Source organism: Lycium ferocissimum, unplaced genomic scaffold (assembly GCF_029784015.1).
Source record: "Lycium ferocissimum isolate CSIRO_LF1 unplaced genomic scaffold, AGI_CSIRO_Lferr_CH_V1 ctg60, whole genome shotgun sequence".
NCBI classification, from domain to species: Eukaryota; Viridiplantae; Streptophyta; class Magnoliopsida; order Solanales; family Solanaceae; genus Lycium; species Lycium ferocissimum.
The window spans coordinates 219,535-244,581 of record NW_026726189.1 but is presented as its reverse complement, the minus strand read 5'-3'; the positions used below and the strand labels follow the sequence as shown (position 1 = coordinate 244,581).

Below are 25,047 nucleotides of genomic sequence, written 5' to 3'. Positions count from 1 at the left end.
GAATTAAATGTCCAAATGTCTATAGCTAATGTTTGGCATATTATGAATTGTTTGTAGACCTTGGGAAGTCCGAGACGTAGGTTGGATTTATCTTGAGTTTGAGCTAGCGTTGAGTGCGTACGAGGTATGTAAAGCTCAATCCTTTCTTCTTTTGGCATGCCTTAGTTACAAGTAGGCTATGACACGAGCCTCGAGAAATTCGATTCTCGCAATCCGAGCATGTTTATGACTCTTATTCGTTTCTTGGAATTCGTATGTTGATATGATGAAATATTGGCCTTTATGTCTTTGAAATATTTGATTTTCAACTTTTGCAAAAGTTTGGCTTTTAAAAGTTTCGTAACTACGAACGCCGTATCTTTCACAAAAAGGCTCGGATTGCCTCGATATGCTCGTAGGTGATTGTATGGTGTATGATGAGTATGTTTTTCATAGGCGGGCCCGACTCGGTCAACACCGTCCGTGGGTCCCGCGACTCTTCTTTTGTAATCTGACGACTTTTAAAGAATTTGACTTGGTTATTATTCCGATTTCTAAGTATGGTCATTTTACTTATCATTTGAGTCTATGATAATGATTTTATGCATATAGTTACTCACGACTCGTTCGTGCATTACATTATATCTTTCGCCGAGTCCGGGCCGGTTGCATTAAATCGTGCGCACTATGAGATACTCCGGTGTTATCTTGTGTTTATGGTTCACCCAGAGCACCTCGGCTAGAGAACTAGGGTTCCTCTTATATTTGGTGTTATGCTGTGTATGACGTTATGCTGTGATATGATGTGTGACGGGGATACGGAGATTTGAAACTTTCTGGTGTTATGTTGTGTTATGGCGCCATCGACGGGCGGGCGACCATATTTCCTGAGCCCTATACATGATTTGTATTTTGAAAGTAAATATTTTGATATTTTGGAAATGCATTCATTTTCTGTACTTCTGTTCGAGTATGATTCAGATTGGTTTACTATATCTTCTGCTTTGCATACTCAGTACATATTTCGTACTGACCCCGCTTTCTTCGGGGGGGGCTGCGTTTCATGCCCGCGAGTACGGATGCGCGAGTTCGGTGCTCCACTGATTTAGGACACCCTGTACTGTTGTTTGGAGTGCTCCCCATTAGGAGCCACGTTTTGGTATATATTCGTTCGTTGCATTTGTATATATTGGTTCGAGGGGGTACGGCGGGGCCACTAAAATCATATGATTCTGTTTGTCTGTTTAGAGGTACGTGGACATGTATGTGGGTTATGCCCGTTACGTACGATTGTGTTTGTATATTATTTGTTCGGGCTATCCCGTTGGCGGTAGCGACCTCGTCGGCTTGCATTTGTATGTGTTTTGGGCCGTTGCGCCATTTGATAGCCTTGCCGGCTTTTGATATATATATATATATGGTTGTGTTTGAGATGTGTTTGAGACAGTTTGATACAATCTGAGATAGCGTTTGATATTTGTGTCTGTATAAGCTATCAATTAAAGTGGTAATTAATACACCCGCCGAGTGCACTTTTACGTTGTTATAATATTTCTAGTTTATATAAATTCTTAGCTTAAAATTGTGTTTATGAAAATTTCTAACGTCATTAGATAATTGGTTTTCCTCACACGAAAAATAAATAAAATAATGGCTTGTAATCGGATGATAACATTGGAGCAGATTTGTATGTTTTTGTTTATATTGTCTATGACATTAGTAAATTGTGGAACATACCCTCCATCAATAGAAGAAGCATGTCTTTCGCAGTGCGTTGATTATTTAACAGAAGCAGAAAGCCAATACGATGTTCTTTGGACAATTTTAGAGAGCAGATGTAGAGATGGAGTACCAGAATTTATATGTGACACCAAGATGCTTTATGATGAGCATCATCCTGAGGTCTGTAATTTCGAATCCTTAGATAATATATCATGTGCTTTCCCTTAGTAAGATTACTTTAATTTGCATAATTGTTATTTAGCTTTGAGAATAACTTTGTAATACTTATGATAAAAATAAATGCAATGCATACAGAAAACTTTGTATATTCAACATTATGAATCTCTTATTTCATAGCTCATGATCAAATATTAGTGGAACAATTTGTAATGCCCAGAAAACTGTCGCAACATTTTATTTTATATGTTAAAATTTTGGTACGAAAAAAATAATCGTCACAATTTATTTTAATGGTTTTTTTCATATTTTAAATAGACATTGTTCAAGCATATTATATGAAAACTATTATATATGCTTTAAAAATAACTGAAGTTAATATAAATTAATATTCTACCAGTCCAAAATAGATAGAAAAATGCGTATAATAATTGTATGTTTAAAATATCGTCACCAACAAAGAAGTCCACAAACAAAAAGTCTTATTAATGCGAGTCTGGAGGGTGACGATCATCAATCATCCTCCGAAATGGACGCATTAACCTCATCAATGTTGCCAGTAATGGGACCGAGATTTATAGGTTCCATAGCTAATGGATGGTCAGTAAGAGTATTTGGTTAATCTGAGGGTGATGAAATCAATACCAGCCTGAGTTTGTATTAGCCGTTGTAATATTTCCTAATAGCTTCCCTATAAAAGAGTTTAGTAAATGGTGAATTAGAACATAAAGAATATTGAACATTCAATTTGCAAAACATAAAGGGGATGAATGCCATATATAAAATCAATAAGATTATGGATCTTATTGTTTCTTCTTGTTCTTATGCTTGAACCACATTACTTCTTAAAGTTAAGGATCAAACAAATCTATGGTATATATTTCATAACGTTTAGTTTATTTTTCATCATTAATTTTAGTATATTCACGCATTAGACGTTTTACATATGCAACTTCTTCAAATTCAAACGGTAATTCACAATAAATCATTGCATAGAGAATCACTGAAATTTGCATTGAAAGTATAGCACATGTCATATAGAAGTAATTCTTTAATCCATTATTAGTGATTGAACAGAGAGTGTTTAAAATTTAGAGATAAGGCAATGAAACATACCTAAATTATGATGAAGTTGCCACATTACACACTTAAACTATGCAGGGGTCCTATCCCCTGAATTTATTTTGTTCGTATTATTTACCCTCTTCACTAAGCTGTTGATGTCACGCTGCTGAAGCAAGTGTTGACGTCACGCTGACATTACGTCAAAAATAAGCATGGGCATCTGCGTAATCACTTTGGGTGGTGGGCATGCTCGGGTGAATAATTTGTCTTTGATGATCAATTATGTGGTGAAAGACCGATTTCTTGACAAAACAACATGTATATTTTTGTGGCAAAATAGGTTAGGCGATGGATTGCACCCGTCACTAATAAGCTCACAGCTAATCACTTCGTGACGGCAAAAACGAATTCATTGCGAACTTTGTGATGGATTAGCCACGTATAGATTGTATCTGTTTCCAAATTCAGTGCCAAAAAAATCTGTCTCCATTTTCATTAACTCTGTCGTTGAATTCATATTACATTTCATCGTTGGAGTTAATTCTTGATGAATATTATGTCGTTGATCCGTTGCAAAATATTTTCTGAGCCATTTCTCCCTTTGGACTTACATTGATTCTATCGTTGAATTCATATTACATAGGTGCTTGTACATGCTGCGTTTTAACTTTTTTGCTGAAAAATTTGCGTGCGAAGGGGGTAAATAATACAACAAAAAATAAGTTCAGTTGTGTAATTGATAATCACACCATAGTTTAGGTGTATTTTTATGTCTTGTCCCTAAAATTTACATTTAAGTGCACATGTCATGGCATAATTTATGTGACAATGAAGGAAACCACTTATTTGGAATGCTGATTACGAAGAGAGGGTATGGAAAAAATTCCATTTTCCCCTTAGAATACAATTAGATTTTGGTTATGGCTGAGCACTATTGTTCTTATATATGTTGTTGTATTCTCATCAATGCACTTTGGAAGAGTAGAGCTAATTAAATAATTTCTATTTCGTTTTGAAAATGATATTGATTATTGAGTTCCACACTAAGTAGAGAAAACACATCCATGTATATTAGTATTATAAAAAGCTGGAGTATATTTTATCATTTCTTTGGCGTGCTTTTCTCTTCTTCTTCAGTTTAAACTATAGAATTTCTTAAGGATTAAATAATTGGTAGTGTAGGAATTATTTTCATGTAGGATTAGATATGAAAAATATCATTATTTATTTTAGTTTAAAGCACGTATTCAACCTTTTGCCTACGTAACTTCTTCTATTTACAATAAACCATCATACATTTTTTTTTAAACTTTCATTTAAAATATATCACATGTTGTGTAGAGGTAATTCTTCAATTCATAATAAATGGGTGCCTAAAAAGTATAGTCACATGTCACGTAGAGTCAATTTATGAGTCCTAATCATCTATTAGTGGAAGGTTCATCAATTATAACTGAAGGACTGAATCTTTGGATGATGATATGAAGAGGTTGATCAATGCCATAGAGTTCCTTTTAAAGAATTCTGTTTGTTAGAAAGAAAAAAAAAATACATGGCATTACATATATAGGTGGTACAGTTCCATAAAATATCAATGTCTAATATAGTAGCATTACATAGGTTGACCCTTTTATAACAGTTTGATGGGATATGTACCTAATACATTAATTTAAGACACAAAAAATATGTGGCTGATTGAACTTTTTCCTGGCCTAATTTACTTATCATTATTTACTTGGTTACTATATATAGACTTGTTTGACAAGTTGAAAATATTGGCTCTTAAATTCCATATTCCCAGTAATGTACATTTGTACTTTTCAAATCTGCCCCTATTGGATCACAGCTTTGAGCGTCATATGAAGGAAAATAACTGTTTGACAAGAGAAAAAAAAAAAAAAAAAAAAAAGCAGTTTACTGAAGACCATTTGCTTATAAATAGATAGGTAAACTCAAACTAGCTCATCCATCTCTACTTCTAATTAAGTTTATTCATAAGCATTGTTTGCTTTTTCCTTCTAAAACCTCCTTTCTTTCGCTTTAAGAAGAACAAGATAATCTTGCAGCACAACAAGAAGTATTCTTTCATTAATCCATTGTGTCTGAGTTGTTTCCGTTTATAATTGTTTCTCTATTCTTAATTGTTTTAACTAAAACTTGGCAATACCTTGTTTCTCCTTACAAATGTTGATTTTAACAGAACCAACTTTTATATAAGCAATATTAGCTCTACTAGTCTATGATCATTTTGCATATGCTTGCACCCCCTTGTTTCTGGTCTCTGGTTGCTTGCTAGAGGTGTTCTCCATTTGTATTGTATTTTTATTTATCACTATCGGTCAAGTACTAATTCAATAAGTAATTTTTTACCAGCCTAATCTTAAAAAAAAAAAAAAAAAAAAAGTAATATAAGCAAGAACCAACATTGCTTACTTGAAAATTTTGCAGGATGGCAAATTTTTGGTTAGCTTTGCTAGTGTTTTCAACAATGTTGAGAGCTATTGTGGTACAACCACAAGAACCGACAGTGAACATCACAATACTTCACAGCGCCACTGCTGCAGGCGCAGGTAAAATATTTGTCTGCACAACAATATATACATTTTCTTGATGGGAGTCCACCCGCAAACTTGTATACTACAAAAAGTATTAACTACGTATTTGTTATGAGTCATCAACAGTGTGCCTTGATGGGAGTCCACCAGCATATCATCTGGATATGGGACATGGTAGCGGCCTTCGCAGCTGGATCATCACCATTGAAGTTTGTTACATCTAATTCTTTTTTTTTTTTTTTCTTCTTATAATATGCTTTGTTATAACTCTGGAAAGTATTCATATATTTAGGGAGGTGGCTGGTGTGACAAAATCTCGAATTACTATAATCGTTCAAATGGACGCTTAGGTTCTTCCACGAAGATGCAGTTGCAGAAACCACCTACCTATACATTTGGAGGCATTCTTCATAACGATCCCAAAACTAATCCAGGTGAACTGCTCATGTTTCAAATATTACATTTTTCTTGCTTTCTTCTTTTTCTTCGTACGTGTAACTTTTTGGCGACTACTAATTATTGTAAAATTTGGAGTTTTATAGACTTTTACAATTGGAACAGAGTATTGGTTAGGTATTGTGATGGATCTTCTTTCACTGGTGATGTTGAAGATGTCGATCCCGTAAGTAGCACAGTACTACATATATCTCTCGTATTGGAAAATTTCTCCAGCTTTATAACATTTGTGTCAATATACACTTTATTAGGATACCAAACTTTATTATAGAGGGGCAAGAATCTTTAAAGCCATTATGGATGATTTATCACAGAAAGGAATGCGAAATGCTGAAAATGTAAGATTCAACTGAATTCATGTACTTACTGTAAAATGTAAGTTCTTTTTATTTTTTCCAATTAGCTGAATCTTGGAAAAAACAACTATTACACAATGTCAGGCAATCCTATCTGGAACTTCAGCAGGAGGATTGTCTACAATCTTGAACTGCGACAAGTTCAGATCCTTCCTGCCAGAGAATGCCAGAGTTAAGTGTGTTGCAAACGCAGGCTTCTTCATCAACGCGTGAGCTCCTTTTGCTATATATGAATTATGCTATCACTCAAGAAAATGATGTTTGATCGTCTTATTATTTTATGTGCATGCCAAACTCAAGCATTTCATGATTTATGTAGGAAGACTATCTCTGGTACTTCATATATCCAAGAGATGTATAACAGAGTTGTAACTCTACATGTAAGTCTCAATCATCTTTTTTGTTCTAGTATTATGCTTACAAGTAGATGCGAGTTAGACTACAAATTAAAAAAGAGAAAAAAAAAGAAGTTACATTCTAAATTTGCTCTCCTATAACATTTTATTTCCTCTTGTTTAAGGGATCTGCTAAGAATTTGCCTCCATCGTGCACCTCTGCAATGGAACCGAGTCTGGTACATAAGAGTTGAAGTTTTAGAAACAAAACCATTTGCCAATGTTATATTGATATTGCCCTCTAATTATAACATTAGTTTTCTTTAATGATGGTGCAGTGCTTCTTCCCTCAAAATGTTGTTCCATATGTTCAGACTCCAATGTTTATAATCAATTCAGCCTATGATTCTTGGCAGGTTAATTAAGGAGACAAATCTCAATTTCTCTCGTTTTAAAAATTTTATTCTTCTCCTTTTTTAGTTTCTCTAAAGTCTAAAAGAAATTTTCTTCCAGATTAATAGCACATTGGTTCCTGCATACCTCGATCCTCAACGTGCATGGGATCATTGCAAGGCTCAAATAAGTAACTGCACACTTAGCCAACGAATAATCATTCAAGGTTAGTAGCACTTTTCTAGTGATCAACTAATCCATACCTTTCAAACCACACAAGCATACATGGCTCTTTATCTCCTTTAATTCTAGTTAACTTGTTTCATTTGTCCGTTCCTTCTTTTAATAGCTTTTGGAGTGGAGTTCTTAAAGACATTCATGGGACTCACCCCTTGTTATACGAGGGGTTATTTCATCACGTCTTGTCACACTCATGGTAGAATTATGTGGACGAGTTACTGGTTCAATACTATCTCTCTGACAATACTTGATAAGGTAATCTTTCTTTTGTTTTTGAATTTCAATCATGTGCCTCTATATCAGTCTTAATTTTAGCTTATGAGTTAATAACAAATTTTGTTGTAACATGTTATCTTTGCAGACAATTGCCGAAGCGGTTGGTGATTGGTACTTTGACAGAGTAGGATTTCATCAACATTTAGACCCATACCCTTTTGCTAGAGACTGCTAGTGAACTTTATGAAACTAGATGCTCTACTAAGCTACTGATTCAGTATCCAGCTAATGCAAAATTAACTTTGTTTAGATTTCAATTACTGTTTCTTTCGCTGATTATGAGGTGCTTGCAATATTCTGGCTTCTGTTATTTGACAGCTCTCAGCTCTCTTTTTAAATCTCGGACGGGTATATTTTCCATATTAACTTATAGATCTTGTTGTAGATTTATCTACCTCATTATTGAAAAAGAGTTCTCGGATATCGGTCATGGAACATAGCAATTTTGTAGATATTCACATATAAACCAACGAATTATCAAAAGCACTGACGCAGACAAAAACTAACAAATAAAAAGGAAAAGGAAAAAAAAAAATACTATTTACCTTTTCTTTGATAGCAAAATGTACTATGTTTTAAAACAAGACATTTTCCCAAGATAAGATTGCAGGGTATAATTAAAGGGGAACGATCAATAGAGCTTTACATACTGTAAGGCAAGTACAAGTTTATGGATAGAAATAATTATTTGATTTTATTTGACGGGTTGAAAAAGCTCAGTTTGAAGATTTAAACTATATGGTCTCTCTTCACTCGATGTGCATTAAGGTTTCAGACGAGACATCAAAGAAGTCTCTTTAATATGAGAAGTTACTTGAAGACAAAAGTGTACTCACATAAGTCGAACATCAAGCATTTAATTTTCGTGACGGTAGTCTGAAACCTTTTGAAATTTTCTAAAAAATTTTGAGAAAAGAAAATTATGCGAGGCACGTCACAAAGCTAAAAGCTTTTGCACTAATCAAGCCAGAAATAACGAGGACGACTTTTACATTACAGTGAATTGATACAGCAGCTCTCATATACAACCTCCAAAAGACAAGTAGAGGGCCTCAACCATCATAATATATCAAGTAACAGTTATATCTTAGACTATTTTTAGTTCTTTAAGCCATGCAGTATGTAATGGGCATGGATCCGGTTTCCCTTCTGCAATAGCCTTCTCAGAGAGTGAATAAAACCACCCGTTTCTCCATTTGAACTACACAAGGTGTCAGACAAATGGGATTGGTTAAAGCACATGATTCAAAATGTAATGTCAATTAAGAAATCTAAAATTTCTTACCTCCTTGACAGCTGTTGGAAAGTGCGCAACTGCTCGTGAGTAAGCGCAGAGCCTATCCTCCATGGCATCCTCAAAAACTAGGCCTTTCTCTGCAGCAGCTGCAGCCGCAAGCTCAGCAATCAGTTTAGACACCTGAAAGCAGCAAAACTTAGTTTAGTAACGTCTTGGCATCTAGATTATCGTCTGCATTAGCCACATTCATTATGAGAGCTAAACAAGCGAAGCATCTGACTGTAATTTCCTCCTTTTACAGGGGGGAAGACTAACAATGTGGCCCCTGGCAAGCCACCTTAGTTTGGAAAAAGGAGAATAAAAAAAGGAAACACGGGCAAGCCACCTTAGTTTGGAAAAAGGAGAATAAAAAAGATAGTAGTCTTTTCTTGCGGATGCACGTGATTCAAGTTGGTATTACTGGAACAAAAACTTTCATGAGTGCATTTAGTCCCTTTGCATCAACGTATGGTAGGCCTAAACAGTGACAACATGCATTTGAAGATACAAGTATTACCGTAGAACCATATAATAATGTTCCATTGGTGTGGCCTCAAGCAACAACTATATATGTATGCCATTAACACAACACCACTTTCTCTTAATACACTGCATATATGTATGCCATTAACACAATAAATATGTGGGTTAGGTGCACATCACGAGTTCGAATCCTGCTGCAGAAGAAAGTCTGGTAATTAAGTGGGTAGGATAGAGGGACAGGCCCAATATACATTGAGTTTTTAACCATGTGCCACTGGTCCTTAGAGATTTTTGGTTATATAAAAAAAGGACCATGTATGGTAAACAAACAGTGTTTTTGTTAATCCTAATCATCCTACAAAAGGGAAAATCTGCTGAAAACTGAATCAAGTACAGTAGTTACTTGAGCGATGTTATAACTTCATACAAGGACTCTGTACTTGGGCAATAGCAATAAAAATCAATGCCAGTGTTTTCTGTCCCTCTCACTTAAAACAAGGTAGCCTCATTGGATTTTTTTTTTTTTCCTTTTGAAATTTTAAAAAAAAATTGTAGCCTCTTGAGTTATGGGGTGAGGATAGTTGATTCTAACATTGTAGCACCATTAAAAATGATAGACAAATAATGCGACGTAACCTTTCAAAAGCAAATTAAAAGTGGATAATTTTTCAAAGGGTTTCACAGATGAGTCACTCACCTCAGAGCGGTACTCTTTTTCAACAGCTCCTACTGTTGCTCCAGGATGGCGAGCTCCAACCAGCATGAAAGCACATATCCATATAAGCTTCTCCAGCATTTGCTTCTGAAAAGGCTCCTTATCAAGTACCTATTTTTTCACAAAAGGCAAAATGCATTACAGATTTGAGTAGCAGTCTATTGCAAGCTACTATAAGGCGCAGTGCTGAAAGATGAATAATGGACTTCCTAGACCTTGTAACTAGCAGGTGAAAATATAAAAAAGATATGTCATCTCTAAAGACTATACTTTGTAAGGTACAAGATGAAATAAAAAAAGGAAGAGTTCTACAATCTCTTGCAACGATTTTATATCACCTTTCAATTTGAATGGGCAATATCGTTATCTCCTTTTGGCCACACAGTTTATCCTTTTTCTTTATGAAATACAGATTATGATGGCTTCATTTGATATTTGATGGCCATATGAGGCCCGATGAGATGTTCTTACTTGTCTGTGGCCCTGTGAAGCATATAGAATGTTTTCTGGCTGCGTGACAGGTTTGGGATAGTCCTGTTTACAGAAGATACTCTGTAGAAATTTTTGTAAAATCCTTTAAGAGTTAATTCCTCTCGTATACGCCTCTACATTCGAGGACGAATGTTCCTAAGGGGGAGGATGTTACATCCCGTATTTTTGTACATTAAGTTGCGTTGTGAGTTGTCGACGTAAGCTCGGAAAACAAGGTTATCCTTAAGGTCATAAGTGTTTAAAACCATGTTTAGTAGGTATTGGAAGGGTTAGAGGTTAAGCGAATCGAAAATAATAAGTTTCAGTGGAATTTCCCGACATATGGAGTGTCTTACAGACCATACATCGGAGAGGTATACTACCAAAGTCTCAGTAGTATTTAGTGCAGTATAAAACTGTTGTATAAGAAGCCTCAAAATGGAGGAAAGTGAGTCTAGTTCATCATGGAGGACAATACTGAAGCTAATGTTACATGTTGAAGTCCTCAAAGTACACCACACTAAACTCACACCAGCCCTACTCCGATAAACAGGAACTAGCCAACCTTCAATAGCATCAAACGGGAATTTTTCATTGCATGATATATAATGTTTAATGAGCAAATAATACGATGTGAAGCCATTCTTCACCTTGCAAGAGAGTCCTCCAGCATGCAATCTTGCAGCCACTGCAGATGCCCATTTTCCATAAGCGGCAGTCAATCCTTCTGGATTTGTATCAGTTTTCCCATCAGTTGGGGGTTCACCAAGCTTTGATACTGCAAAATATGCCAAAACTTGGTCTGCATCTCTGAGGCCTTTACTTTGGAACCAAGGCTCCAGCATCCCATTCTGGAAAAATACCAAATCTGCTACATCAAGATTTATGGCAGGGTCACATCATCCATTGAAACATAAGTAAGCGTAAACTACACACTAGGGAAAAAGAAAAAAAAAAAAACTAAAAAAACAGGAACTAATGCACTGACACTCGTAAAAAAAGAGAGGAAAGAATGCACTGTCTATTCATGCAAAAAAGGAAGTAATACTGTCTATACATGAGAAAACAAACTAAATATCACATTAACAACACTACAATTAGAGTGGAGCGTCGCATACTGCTAAAATTTCAAACTGAAATGTCATTTCATACATAATCTTAATAGTAGACAGCAAATATTCTTTGACGTTTGTTATGCTCTCCCTAAAGACCAAATTCAAGTCCAACGTTTGACAGCACGAATATTAGGCAGGGCCAAAGCTTAGCTTCAATTGTAGCAAGTAGTCAACCGATAATAACATCTAGAGCATAACAGCTTATAAGGAAATTAGTGCTGTGGTATGTAGTAGATGAAACTGTGGATGGTAGGACTAGGGAAAAATAAATACTACTAGTATTCAATTTATGTGAACCTATTTGATTGGGCAAGGAGTTCAAGAAAGAAGGATTTTTATTTTTTTTTAAATTTATGGTCTTAAACATATCATAACATTTGTATGACTATCACGAATTGGTTTGCCATTTCCATAAAGGAAATAAATGACAATTCGAAGTTGCGCATTATCTCTTTCGTGCAATGGATTTGGTGTAAAACCGAGTTTGCTAAATTTATCTTTCAGGGTTGACATGACATTAAAGAGATAAACTCACCTTTTTTTTTTTTTTTTTTTTTTACTAAGGCAGGAAAGAATGCTCACCAAGTTTAAATTTTTGAAACTCGGTTAAATATACTACTATAACTTGTGTGTAACTAGATAAAATGAGAAGTTTCAATTATGGTTCATTTTTTTAAACCCTAAAAAGTACTCCCTCTCTTTAATAAATGGTGTTTTAGGCTTTTCATTGTGTTTCGAAATAAGTGGTGCTTTAAGATTTCAAGAAGAAATTAATCTTATTCTTCCAAAATTACCCTTATTTACGTAATCAAGAATCATTAAGTAGCTTTTCCAGGAAAGAGGTAAAATTTGATTAGGGTAGTTAGTAAAAACACTAGCAATTTGTTAAGGAGTATGCATAAGCTATAAACACCACTCATTATGAAACGGAGGGAGGGAGTAAACAGGAACTTGAATTAATCAGGAGATTACTAATACTAAAGAGTAACAATGTAATTAATGGGAATTACAGCATACCGCTCCTACGAGATTTAGGAGTAGCTTCAAGTACAGCTTCAAGATCATCATTTCTAGTGCAAACCAATATTGGACCTTCAAAATCAATAGGTACAGGTTCACCCCTTTTAACCAAAACATCATCTCCATTACCCAAATCTTGTAAAGTTCTTCCTACACGTCCACCTCCAACTATAATTGCTGGAGCTACCTTTGTAGTTGTGCCAGTTGCCATGTTGGCTGAGGTAGATAATGATGCTCTAATTTTGGAATTCAGGTTGATTCTTGAAATGGGTTTTGTGTAGTGGTGCCAAAATGTTGAGCTAGAAAGGGTGATAGTGTTTGTCATTGCTGCCTTCATGATGTACAGTTTCTAGGGCCATGTTTTTTTTTTTTGTCTTTCTGTTATTAATGAAAAAATGGGGTTAACAAGAGAGCCACTCGTTTTCACTGATATGATCTTAGAATTTTATCACTTCATCAGTGGCAGTGGTGTAGGTGGTAGAAATTGTGATCCGGTTTGATGGTTGCTAGTTGTTGGGCTTGGTTCAGAAATGAATTGGAATGGCAGTGATGTGGGCTTAGTGAGCTTACGGCCCAAATTAACCTGGGCTTTTCTGGCGCAGCTTGGACTTATAAATGACACTTGTGTTGATGTAAAAATTTCACTATTTAATTTGGGTCTATTTTAGGTTTTTTTTTCTTTCTATACATCTACTCACTTCGAAATATTTCACATGTACAGTGACAAGTCTAACTTCAGACAAAAATGTCCAAAGTTATATTTGGCCGAAGTTCAGACAATATGCGCATGAACTTCAGTCATAATAAATTTCAAACATCACATATCTAAAATTGTTCTAAAATGAATAGACTTGCAATTTCAGCTTGTTTTTACTTACTTCTCCTTTTCACTTTATATGGCCTAATTTGAGAAGACAAGTACTTTAAGAGTGAAAAAAAAAAAATCAAAATTTGTGATCCTTAAATATAGCATCTCGTTTATGTGTCTATAATATATTTAAAACTTATAATTTATAAATGATATAATATTTGTGTGGTTATAAAAAATTTGTCATCAGAATAAAATGATATGTTCAAGCTAAACTTCTTTCTAAATTTAGAAAAGCATTCTGTTTGGAACGGCGAGAGTATGGCTTTCTCAAAAGGTATGAAACTATTGCATTTTCAAATACAAATTCCATGATTTTTCTGTAAGTTCATTAAATTAGAGTTTAAATCTAGAACCGTAAACATGCGTACAATTAGGGTATTTAAATCACATAAGCTGCGCATAATTCTTTCATGATGTCCCTAGCAAAAAGGGTTATGATGACACTCACATAGTGGAAATGAGCCGTCATTTTCTTGATCACCTAAAGGTAAGGTCCCCAAAAGGCAGAAAGTGGAATAATTGCTATATCTACAAATTCACAAGATCTGCTTGTTGCAGCTGAGTTTATTAAATTTGCTTCATTCAAATATGCTTCGCGGCAGTATTCAAATAAGTAGTAGCCGACAAAACTCCGACTACGGGCCCACAACTTACGCCGTCAATTGGGGGAAGACACACATGGCATCCTATTGACAAGACAAGAGCCAATCAAACTTCCTTATTTTACCGTTGGAACATTTTAATCTAAATTATGACCCGTTCCAACGTTTGAAAAAAAACCAACACAGTTGCCAATGCCCAACGTTTTTCAAATTCAAATTTCTGTTGATACCATCAATATGGCTTTCGGCTGCAAACACAAGATAAAGCAATATCCAACCACTACACTGCCCTTTCCTTTAAAGCACAAATAGAGTGCTCCACAACACAACAAAAAATCAAGAATCCTATTTATACCTGTTATTCTGCTCTTTAACAAATTCGGTTCCAAAATGTGTAGTTTCAAGAAAACTACAAACCCACTTCGTTCTTCAAATTCATATAATTCCCTTTATGATAATCCATTGAATGAGCCCAGACAAAACCGTAGCAGTAGCAATGGCAGCAACAGCACTATAGGAGAAACACTTGGTGTTCATTTGCTTCAGAACCAACTAGTTATCTCTGATAACAAAGAGAATGCTGCACCAAATAAACCTGAAAAATCCAATCTTTCTGATAAAGATTGGACTAGTAAGGTTGTGAATAACGATTTTTCAGTCCCGACGGGTGAGGTGAAGCCAACTTCACTTCAGTTATGCATACAAAAAAATGAACCAGATTCTAAGATTGGGTTGAAAATTTGGGAACATTCGGATACAGGGACGCCGAATTCGGGTAATATTTGGGATTATTCTGATTCCGAGGCTGCTCCAGCTTCTTCTTGGTCTACACTTCCTAATAGGTTTATATCTGCCTTTGCCTTTTTAGTTGAAAATCAGTTATTTGCTTACTACCATTCATGTTATAGATGATAGTATCATTTTGTTTTGCACAGGTCATTGTTGTACCGGCCTTTGCCTATGGATATTGGAAGATGTACTTGTGTGATAGTGAAGGAAGCATCTCCAGAAAGCCGGGATGCAGGGACTTTTTACTCACTTTATACAAACGTAAGGCTTCTTTTCATTACTTTCTTTAAGCTTGTAGAAACCAGTAGCAATAAGCATTTTCTGCTACTCAATGCTTTGGTCGTAGTCAGAGGCGAAGCCACAATTTGAACAATTTGAACTTTATGGGTTCTGATTTCTTAATACAAATACCGGGTTTGAACTAAAGCTAATGGGGTTTGCCCCTGGTCAAAGTTCTTTGTTCATATGATACTCTTATCCTGAAAGATGAGTTATTATGATAAACTTGTCATGATGAAGAGGGAATTCCACTAATTGGAAAATTTTGGATAGGTAAGTAAATTGAAGTAGTAACACATTTACAGTTTATTCCCAATTTAACATATAGAGGAGATTGAATGAGACTTAACTCAGGATAGAGACAATAGACAACACATTTTCTTTAGTTTAGAGGGCAAAAATAGAAAGAGAATTAATGAGACAATTTTCTACCATTTTACCTTGAAGAAGAGAAGCAGTAATGAAAAGAAATTGTGTTTTGTACTGTGTCATTCACTTGGTAACATATCCGTGAGAACTCGGTTAGTCAACTCCAAAATACTAGTGGTTTTCTAGTTAGTGCATTCTGCTTTTTTTAAGAAAGATTTGCGTTACTGTGACATTCCTCTCTGTCATATTTGTGAACTTTGTGCTTTTGTAGTATCTATTGACTTTGATGTCAATTTTCTGATGTCTCATACGGCAATTTTTGAACCGCATATTGGCCTAACATGTTGAATGGTACTCGAATTCCTCTTTGAGGCAACCCTGATTGAGTTTGTGCAAAGTTTCACCGATGTTGGAGTCTAGGTATACTAGCATATCACACTACTATAACCAGAGAAATATGAATATTATGAAACAAGATAGATGGTTATATCATCATACTGGATAATTTCTATAAAAGATTTACTTATAAACTAAACATAAATCAATACCCTATTATGGATTTACATCGAAAACAGACGTGTGATTTCAAATTTAGCTTCTGAATTCCATTAAAGCATATAGCCATCTTCACAGAATCGATAATGTTAACTAAGAGGTTGCTAAGATTATGGATGTCACTAAGTACTTAAACAAGTCATTTGAAGCAAGAAACTCTGGTGCACTTTGACTTGAAAATTCTTATTTGTGAGGTTACATGTTTTTTAGGAGTAATACTTATTTTGATAGTTTTTTCTTATCCATCTCCTTGAAAAATCTGTTAATGCCAAGCTGGTTGTCATCCATCGTTCGACATTTGTGATTTTTACTGCTTCTTTATGGAGTCATCCAACAATTGTTTTGTAACTCTTATGGACAATAAACCTAAGAAACCGATGCCATCAAGTTTCAGTTAAGATATTATCCCTTCTTTTGATCCAAGACAAGTGTGAAGGTGTTCATCTTACCATCAATTTTCTCGTCACTTGGAACTTCTAGTCAAATCTCGTTATCAAAAATTTCCTCAGACATATTGTGAGTGGAATTAGTAGACGGCTAACGTCGAACCCTCAAGACTCTTGCAGTCTTGCAGATTCCAGTATTATTCAGAGCCTTAATTAGTTAGCATCCTTGACTATCGTCATCTTCTGACTCATGACTTTTCATTTTGGTGCCTGCAAAAAAATATCGTCATCTTCTGGTTTTTGAGCCAGAGTATTTTCTAAGAACATTGACACCTGTACTGATATCTATTTCCCGTATCTTATTTAAACATGAAGGAGGGGCAGGGACGTCAAAATCGGAAACTTGCCATAGCCCATCACAGAAGGCGTGGTGGAAAATCTGAGTTTGTAGTTGCTCAAAATACAAAGGGAAAATGGGGAAAATCTGATGATAGTTTGATTGGACATGTAACTGCTAATCTTCTGGGATCAAAATACCACATATGGGATCAGGTACATTTTCTTGTAACACTATGAGCTAAGACACCTATTGTTCAGTGGTTAAATGACTACTTAACTCTTGCTGCTGCATAACCAATTTATTTCAGGGCCATCGTAATTCCACAACCAAACAATCAAAATTGCTGGGCGTTGTAACGTAAGCTTTGTCTCTCTAATTCCCATCCAAGAAGTGGCACTCAGACCATAGTAATAAAAGTATCATAACGCTTTTCCCCCCTATTGTCTACAGATTCATGCCTACCATCGCAACTTGGACCGGGAGCTACAGAAGGATGAAAGCATGCATACCAAAACACCAGTCCATGCAGTTAAAAAGTACAGCTCAGGTGAGGACTGTTGTCAACACTATAACACGTCGGTTAAAAAATTCATAATTACATTCGCAGTGAGCTTTATTCCTGCTCTTGATATAGCACATCAATGGACTACCCGCCGACTGGGAGGAGCATATGGACAAAGTGAATCAGTTGTTTTCAAAGATTCCTCACTACAATAAGGTATAACCGTATAAGTATCTTGTTTTGGATAGCCGTTTGAAATTTTTTGAGTTGACTCCTCAGTTTTAGCACATTTTATATGCAATTATTTGGTACATGTAGGTCTCAAGACAGAATGAGTTAGATTTTAGAGATAGAGGAAGGGCTGGACTCAGAATCCAGAGCTCCGTTAAGAATTTTCAGCTTACTATGGAGGTATTGAGTTCATTAGAGAACCTTAACAATATAAAAATATACACTAATCTTGATTGTCCTTATAACTGTTTGTGTAATGATTGTTAATAGAAGAATGGAAGGCAGACAATACTACAACTTGGTAGAGTTGGGAAAGCTAAATATGTGATGGACTACAGGTAAATATATCCTGGTTTTTAGTACTACTTCAAGTGGAGTACTTTAGATAATTTGACAGCTAGAGCTAAAATTAACCCACTGAGCATCCGATCAAATAACACTAATAACTTGAACTTCGTGTCGGTAACAGGTACCCATTGACAGGTTATCAAGCGTTTTGCATATGTTTGTCTTCTATTGATTCAAAGCTGTGCTGCACACTGTAAATGGAATCTCCAGAACATTTTGTTGTTCAACCTCTGAACAACAAGTCACTGATTTGACTAAGTGCAGTTCTGCAATTTTTTCTGTAAGGCGTAACATGATTTTGGAATAGGGATGTTGTTGAAGGAGATAATAGTATCTTTCATTCCTGCTTGTTGAAACTTCTACGTGCACTTGGTGGAGATTTTGTACAAGTTCTGGCTAATGAAATTTAACGGTTGGTAATGCATTATGGTACTCCCACAACTAAATATTGCACAACGATGTAGTAGCTCTGGCATTAGTACAGCATTATGGTTGTTTATTCATCTTGGTAGTTGATCTCCAACCTTTGCATTCTTTTACAGAATTGGGAGGAGAAGTAGGGGGTCCTCTATGACAGTCTTTTCTTCCCAAGAGTTACGATTGAGGATATGTGTGGTAGGAAGGAAAATGTTTTCCCGAAAAATAAGTGGTTTTCTTACTTAATTTCTTGTGTTTGGTAAGTAAGTAGAAAATATTGTCCCAAAAGAGTTTGTATATAATCTAGGCAAACACTATGGGATGAGGTACTCCTCGCTTCATACCAACACAGCCTGAAATAATGATACTTACAACAAGACTGAGTAACTCCTGGTAAGTGGAAACTGAATACCAATTTCCAGGGTACATCAAGTTAATTGGTGGGGTGTCAACACTGATTTAATTTAAATTGAGACGTTTTCGTCACTGCTTTTGTTCCCTCGGAAGTCGGAACTAGATTTACAGGGATTTAATTCTAGAGCCTGGTTATAAACGTAGAAAAACATTAAGCGGAAATGATCACGACAAGTACACTTATAGTATTAGAAGAAGTGGAAAATAGCAATTTCGTAAAAAGTGCACTTTGACACTATGTCTTGGAATTCTTGGAGGTTTTTGCCTCTGCTTAAGAAAATTGTTCTCGTCAAGGAAAACCATAGGATATTGGCATGCGAGCTATATTGGGTGAATAATGTTCAAGCAAAGAAATACTAGTACTTTTTACCACATGAGTGGTAATTTTGCATAAACTTTAGAGGCTAAGTTGACGGATGTATATCCAAATTCCGAACATACACCAACTATTCAAATTACTATCTAACTGAGGGAAGAGATCCCCTCCTGTATTGTCCATGGCATTCCTCGATTACTGACACAAATTCTCCAACTCAAATCCACGCAATCAATGACTGATGCAACCAACAATTTCAAAGCAGAGTAGTGGCTTGAATTGAAATCTGCGTCATGGTACGCAGAAGCTAAAAAAGATCTGGTTTATCAGTCAGTACAAGGGGATGTTCCCAAAGAGATTGTAATCTAAGTCATGGTCAAGTGCTTATCAAATGTTTGCCTAACTTCAGTGAGAGTACTATTAATAGATTTGTTTTCCATGTGGTTCAACAATTTAAGTCTACGTTTGGCCACTACTGATGTCTTAAAACTGGAAGCACGTGCGACATCTGTTGCTTTACTACTATATATGAAGGAAAAAGATAATTGTGTGAACTTGAACTGGAGAAATATAGGTCATTCAGTCATTGATTACAATATGTGCCGTGTGACAAAAATCAAGATATGCTCTGGACAATACTGGAGGAGATCAAGAATCTTAGATGAGAAAGTTGACAGATGTATATCCAAAGTTCCGAACATACACAAAAAGCTAGAAAGTTACGTATATTGAGGACAGACACAAATATTCAAGTAGAAATCAAATTACATCATACTAATGGTAACAGTTTTTATTATTGAAAACCTCATAACTTATCAAAGAATGTTTATCGCTCTATCTACATACAAATGAACCAAATACAATATTGGGAAAAAAATATATTAATAGTCATTAAACAAAATACTGGGGAAAAAATACCCTCTTCTCTGCACTCCTCTGGAAAGAAAAATAGTACCTTTTAAGGAAATTATCTGTTTTGATTTTCCTTTTTTGCTTATGTTACCTCTCCAAAGCGCTCCTTAACTTAAAATAGTATTCACAAATAATCTGTATATCTCACATCCAGAGTTATTAATTAATACTTCTTTCCATAAGGTAATTAAATAAGCTCGCTAGCTATCAAGCTCACACTGAAACATGGGCAATGCAAAAGAATCCAAGTCACCAAAAATAATATCATGCTCCTCAACGAAGCTACTCGACCCTTGGCAATCAAAGTACGTCTGAATATCATCGGGGAAGCTCCGTCGTGGTCTATCTGGCTCGGGTGGGGTTTGCGGGGAGTCAGCCACCGATGTTCTTTCAAGCATTTCCTTGAACTTTGAAGACTGAAGCAAAAGCCCTAGTGCTGATGAGGTCGCGGCTCCGCCAGCTGGACATGGCAGAGCCGCGACAGTTGAGTCGGAGCTCGAGCTTTGTTGCTGTTGTTGCTGGTGGAGGAAGGTAAAATTCATATCCTCTTTGGTGTTAGGCACGAGATGAATGTCATCAGTGTTAGGGTTAGGGTTTGGTTCAGTGTTGTTACTAGGGTTGTTAATGGTAATATTATCGCTAGTTTGGTCGGAAGGACGCAGCCATTTAATGTAACGGCTAAGGTCAAAGTTTGTAACGGCGTTTAGTCCACGGTATTCTATAGCTGCCATATCATATGCGGTTGCTGCTTCCTCTTGAGTAGCTGCATGTTATCGTTGGAACAAGTCAGAAAGATTGAGAAGCAAAATCATCTGATTTAATAGGATGAGTGCGGAATCAAGAACTTTAATGAGGAAATTTGTACAAAATACAAGAAATATCATGATTAAGATTTGAATCCGATGCAATTTTTGAATTACCTTTATTATTACCTTAACAACTTTTTTCTCATATTAAATGAAATTGAATAATTTATATATATATGCAAAAACAATTTTTACCTTATTATACACTAAATTTAACAAACAAAGGGATTCAATTGAACCCCCTTCTCAAAAGGTAGCTCACACCCTTTGGGTGGGGATGTTGAGGGGTATTCTTGGGAATGATCATCGGATTATAAATAGAGTATGAATTTAATTCTACAAACTTATTTGCATGACAAATTGGGTGAGATGTTGAAAAATGAAGACATGGGGCATGTTGTGAAATCTTAAATAGCAGACCTAGCAGTTGAAAGTTGGTGATCTATGTACCTTACAACCAACCATATTCAATTTTTCTTCCTTCCGTAATCTAACTTAGCTGTTCTCCCTCACTTATTTGACTTATTTCCTGCTTCCATGCCCAAGATTTTTATGGCTATAGACTAACATTATAAAGAGGCCCTCAACATGTAACTAAACATAACAGCATTCATTTGGCAGTATTAATACTGACAAAGAAATACATGCTCTAGACTAAAGAAATACATGCTCTAGACTATACGTAGTGACATGTGGCACAAATCATGCTTATTTCTTAAGTGCATTTAAGAATAATATCAACAAACACTTGGATTGATTTAAGGACAAATGCTTTTGAACATGATGTTTTTGTAAGGTCGTTTAACATGATGTTTTTGTAAGGTCGTTTAGGTAAGCGACCAAAGTATATTAATCTTGGAGCATACTCTCAACTTGGCAAACTTAATTAAACTTTGTCTGCCTGTCTTATCGAAACATCAATTTAGGAGGAAGGATTAATTAATTTTTCGCTTTTGTTAATTTTTAAATTTTCTACCAAAATGATGTGAGGTTGGATGAAAATTCTAGCAGATAAAGACAGTAGATAGACTACAACTTTAAGTACAAGACGTGCTAGTAAGAATCTCCTACGTACCATATGTTCCAAGGTAGAGATACTTGTTACCCAACACCCTTCCAATGCGAGCCTCCCATCTTCCATTGTGGTGGTGTCTACAAATTAAATCAAAAGTAAAATCATAGTAATTAGAAGAAAAGTTTCACGTAGAATATAAGCATTTTGGTGTGACTAAGTGATCAATGAAGTAAATATAATTTTAGAGACCAAGGTTTAAATCTTAACAAAGACAAAAATATTGTAGGTAATTTCTTCTCATTTGTGTTGAATGATTCTTACTACTACGTGTCTTTAAAAAAGATAAGATGTATGTCAACGCAGTAAGTTGCATTAATAAAACCGTTATCAAAATATATAATATTATAATAGAAAATATCTCTTCATCAACTACATAAATCTTGATGAACCGGAGACGTTACAAGTAAATGAATGGAAGTAACGTGAAGCATTTATGAAGAGGAGCTGTTCAACGTCAATATCAATATATACGACATATTTAGATGGCACAATACTATGAAGGATGGGAAGAGATGTAAGACTCATAATTCATAAATCATAAAAACAGTCCACAGTAGAGCGGCAATGATGGGCATCTTACTTCAACTTTTGACATTTTCAATTTCATTTATCCTTTTGAATTTGTTATTATATAATGTTACACATTGATAGTATAAAGAATTTTTTACATCATCAGATCAGCTAAAGAATATATATATAGATAAGCCTTCATAAATTAGAATTTTTAATTTTAAATATAAGGAAATCACTTATAGAATAAGTAAAGATAATTTGATAGTGTAAAAATTTGCTAGAAAACCATTACCTAGTAGCTATCAAATGCATGCCAAATATTCTCTTAATTCCCAACAGTTGGGATCTATATCCCTGGACTTGCCCGGAGACTCCTCCTTCACTTTTTTTTTTTTTTTTTTGGGGGGGGGGGGGTTGTGGGTGGGGGAGGGGGTTGTTGGTGGTGGCCAGGGGGTTGGGATTGTTGTCCTTCTAATGAAGTGCAACATTTTTAGATCACGAACATCTTTGCGGCAAGTTTTAAGCTAAGGTCAAACATTTATCGAGGATACTCTAACATAATGCTACTCCACTAATTTAATGATCTTGTACTAAGCGTTCAGTGTTACCAAGAAGTTTTTTACATGTGATATGAAAATAAACATTTAATTACCTTGCCACGCCTCTATATTTTGATACTCCCCTTGAAAACCCACTACTTTTTCTGCAAACATAAAAAAACATTAATTAACTACAAATATGAAGAGGAAACAATTCTTTACTTTGGGTGTCACTATATGTGTACCTTCTCAAAGAACCAATATACTCTTCTTTTGATTGACCTTCCATTTCCTTTAGCTCTTTTTCGTAAGTGGAAAGCTATACATTTTAAAATAAAAGAAAAAAATTGCTATTATTAAGAAAAGGCCCAAAAGTCTGCATTATCAAACAAATTAATTAATTAAAGGACTAAAAACGAAGAGTTTAAGAGTCAAAATTACAGGGAAATTAAGGATGGTATCTTGACCCCAATACTTCAAAGCCGCCAAGTCATATGCATGTGCAGCTGCTTCTTCATCATCGTACGCTCCTGACACAAATAAAAGCAAAAAAAACTTAGTTCTAACTCCTACGTATAAACTTCCTTTTAGAAATGGAAACATTATGTACGTTGGTGGGCCAAGTTTTTTGAAAATGAATAGCTTATGATAATATTGAAAATTAATTAGAATGACAAAGATAGATACTTACCCAAATAAACTGCATTTTAATCGGATTTTGTGATAAGCACGATTTGCGCCAGCACAGCCAATAGAAAACTTCAGTCAGTAATGTAGTTGAACAACATCATATCTAATACCAACTGATCTCTAAATGGTCGCTAACCAAAAAAAAATAAGAAAAAAATAAAAAGGAAGGGTAAAATAATGAACCTTGTCTTCCTTTTTTGTTTTGCGATTCGTTCCAACAATTTTTATCCCATAAATGAGCTTCATATCGACCCGTCCACCGGTGCCTATTAATGATCAGAACATTAATAAGTCTGAAAAAAATGAAATTAACTAATGATGATACCATTAAAATGAAAAACATATTATAGATAAATATACCTAGTGACTCCTCTGTAAATGGAGCTACGTTGTGGGGGAGAGTCCCTAGGGACACTCTTACGTGTTCGTTTCGCTTTGCCAATGACGTTGTTACCAGTTTTACTGGCAGAAGAAGAAGAAGTAGTAGCAGAATTCTTCTGATTCGACTTTGATGTTTTCGCCATTAAATTAAGACTTGAAGAAAAAAAAAAACAGGGGTTGTTTAAATTAAGAAATAATGAGTTCTCCAATAAGAAAGGGGAATTGAATGGGGGATATATATGATAACAAAAAAGATGAGTAATGTAACAATTTGAAGAGAAAGATGTAGGAAAAAGGAAGGTGGCAAAATAGATAAGGAAAGCCGGCGACTTTGTTGTAAGCAGGCCTTCTTTTGTGTGTTAGCTACTTTGTGCTTTTCTCTCTCTGTTTTATTTGTTGTTCTTCTCCCTATAATATCTGTAATGTATATTCTTCTGATTGATTTGGCCTTTCCGCTTTTTCTGCCTTGATTTATAAGTATATCCTTTTACTCAATCAGACTTGGGGTTTCGACTCCTCTTTAACTCTTCCCTTTTTCCCGATTTTAATTTTCATACCCCCCTCTAATTTTAGGTTAAAAATTAGGTGCAGCAATTTTAGTTCAACCGAATATCCTTTTCTGCTGTCTTTTTCCTATTAATAGTACTAGTATTTATTATCTCCGCCTTGATCTATAAAACAATTTTGGGGAATTGGGTTACGATTAGATTCATACTCATAATAATATAGTTCAAATAATTAACACATCAATTAGTCACTAAATTAGTTTTATATGTTATATTGTTCATGTTCCAAATGTTCAGTCTCAAACGTGCGAGGAGGTGTTGAAGTTTCATATCGGTTATTGGAGGGAAATTGATCCTTTTATATGGTCTTAAGTAATTCTAACTTTGTTGGCTAGCTTTTCGGGTTTAGTTAGGTCTAAGATTTATTTCATATCATGATATCAGAGTTAGGCTCATCCAAATTCTTAGTTTGCTCGAAGTTAGTCTCTATATTTTATTTGTCCACGCTCTAGATATCTAATATTGGACATGAAGGGTTGTTTTCTTCGATGAATCTTTTTTTAAAACAAAAA

General features: G+C 35.2%; 4 protein-coding genes across 6 annotated transcripts; 2 read left to right on the top strand and 2 right to left on the bottom strand.

Moving 5' to 3' along the window:
* Positions 1–4,744: 4,744 nt before the first annotated feature.
* Positions 4,745–8,315, top strand: LOC132045120 (pectin acetylesterase 8-like). Of its 3 annotated transcripts, none has more exons than XM_059435657.1 (13): positions 4,745–4,889; positions 5,392–5,513; positions 5,625–5,707; positions 5,791–5,932; positions 6,041–6,120; positions 6,206–6,292; positions 6,395–6,519; positions 6,630–6,690; positions 6,831–6,884; positions 6,984–7,061; positions 7,159–7,264; positions 7,388–7,533; positions 7,640–8,315. In XM_059435657.1, exons 2-13 carry the CDS (start codon positions 5,393–5,395, stop codon positions 7,727–7,729), a joined length of 1,173 nt encoding a protein of 390 aa, XP_059291640.1. In that variant the 5' UTR covers positions 4,745–4,889; position 5,392; the 3' UTR covers positions 7,730–8,315. The 3 variants fall into 3 exon arrangements, with proteins under 3 accessions (XP_059291640.1, XP_059291639.1, XP_059291641.1); XM_059435656.1 differs by lacking the exon at positions 4,745–4,889 and adding an exon at positions 4,912–5,020; XM_059435658.1 differs by lacking the exons at positions 4,745–4,889; positions 6,831–6,884; positions 6,984–7,061 and adding an exon at positions 4,912–5,020.
* A 203-nt stretch (positions 8,316–8,518) lies between these two features.
* Positions 8,519–13,083, bottom strand: LOC132045121 (uncharacterized). Its single transcript, XM_059435659.1, has 5 exons — positions 12,632–13,083; positions 11,150–11,367; positions 10,011–10,139; positions 8,840–8,971; positions 8,519–8,755 (listed from the first exon to the last, which is right to left on the bottom strand). Exons 1-5 carry the CDS (start codon positions 12,969–12,971, stop codon positions 8,642–8,644), a joined length of 933 nt encoding a protein of 310 aa, XP_059291642.1. The 5' UTR covers positions 12,972–13,083; the 3' UTR covers positions 8,519–8,641.
* A 1,185-nt stretch (positions 13,084–14,268) lies between these two features.
* Positions 14,269–18,328, top strand: LOC132045144 (tubby-like protein 8). The gene is made up of 9 exons (XM_059435682.1): positions 14,269–14,949; positions 15,043–15,157; positions 16,861–17,037; positions 17,133–17,182; positions 17,276–17,372; positions 17,460–17,543; positions 17,646–17,738; positions 17,829–17,896; positions 18,028–18,328. Exons 1-9 carry the CDS (start codon positions 14,498–14,500, stop codon positions 18,101–18,103), a joined length of 1,212 nt encoding a protein of 403 aa, XP_059291665.1. The 5' UTR covers positions 14,269–14,497; the 3' UTR covers positions 18,104–18,328.
* A 1,472-nt stretch (positions 18,329–19,800) lies between these two features.
* LOC132045125 (AP2-like ethylene-responsive transcription factor At1g16060) lies at positions 19,801–24,457 on the bottom strand. The gene is made up of 8 exons (XM_059435662.1): positions 23,949–24,457; positions 23,772–23,854; positions 23,590–23,598; positions 23,340–23,428; positions 23,144–23,217; positions 23,012–23,062; positions 21,847–21,923; positions 19,801–20,728 (listed from the first exon to the last, which is right to left on the bottom strand). Exons 1-8 carry the CDS (start codon positions 24,110–24,112, stop codon positions 20,166–20,168), a joined length of 1,110 nt encoding a protein of 369 aa, XP_059291645.1. The 5' UTR covers positions 24,113–24,457; the 3' UTR covers positions 19,801–20,165.
* Between the last annotated feature and the right edge of the window lie 590 nt (positions 24,458–25,047).

Bases quoted from the DNA above. Each gene is read 5' to 3' on its own strand.
- LOC132045120 (XM_059435657.1), top strand. From the start codon at position 5,393: ATGGCAAATTTTTGGTTAGCTTTGCTAGTGTTTTCAACAATGTTGAGA. The intron at 5,708-5,790 runs GTTTGTTACATC...TCATATATTTAG, and splicing joins GCTGGATCATCACCATTGAA to GGAGGTGGCTGGTGTGACAA. The intron at 7,534-7,639 runs GTAATCTTTCTT...TTATCTTTGCAG, and splicing joins CTCTGACAATACTTGATAAG to ACAATTGCCGAAGCGGTTGG.
- LOC132045121 (XM_059435659.1), bottom strand. From the start codon at position 12,971: ATGAAGGCAGCAATGACAAACACTATCACCCTTTCTAGCTCAACATTT. The intron at 11,368-12,631 runs GTATGCTGTAAT...TTGATGTAGCAG, and splicing joins TCCTAAATCTCGTAGGAGCG to ATTTGGTATTTTTCCAGAAT. The intron at 8,972-10,010 runs GTGAGTGACTCA...TGCTGCTTTCAG, and splicing joins AAAAAGAGTACCGCTCTGAG to GTGTCTAAACTGATTGCTGA.
- LOC132045144 (XM_059435682.1), top strand. From the start codon at position 14,498: ATGTGTAGTTTCAAGAAAACTACAAACCCACTTCGTTCTTCAAATTCA. The intron at 14,950-15,042 runs GTTTATATCTGC...TGTTTTGCACAG, and splicing joins TGGTCTACACTTCCTAATAG to GTCATTGTTGTACCGGCCTT. The intron at 17,038-17,132 runs GTACATTTTCTT...AATTTATTTCAG, and splicing joins AATACCACATATGGGATCAG to GGCCATCGTAATTCCACAAC.
- LOC132045125 (XM_059435662.1), bottom strand. From the start codon at position 24,112: ATGGCGAAAACATCAAAGTCGAATCAGAAGAATTCTGCTACTACTTCT. The intron at 23,063-23,143 runs GTACACATATAG...TTATGTTTGCAG, and splicing joins TATATTGGTTCTTTGAGAAG to AAAAAGTAGTGGGTTTTCAA. The intron at 21,924-23,011 runs GTAATTAAATGT...TTTAATTTGTAG, and splicing joins AAATATAGAGGCGTGGCAAG to ACACCACCACAATGGAAGAT.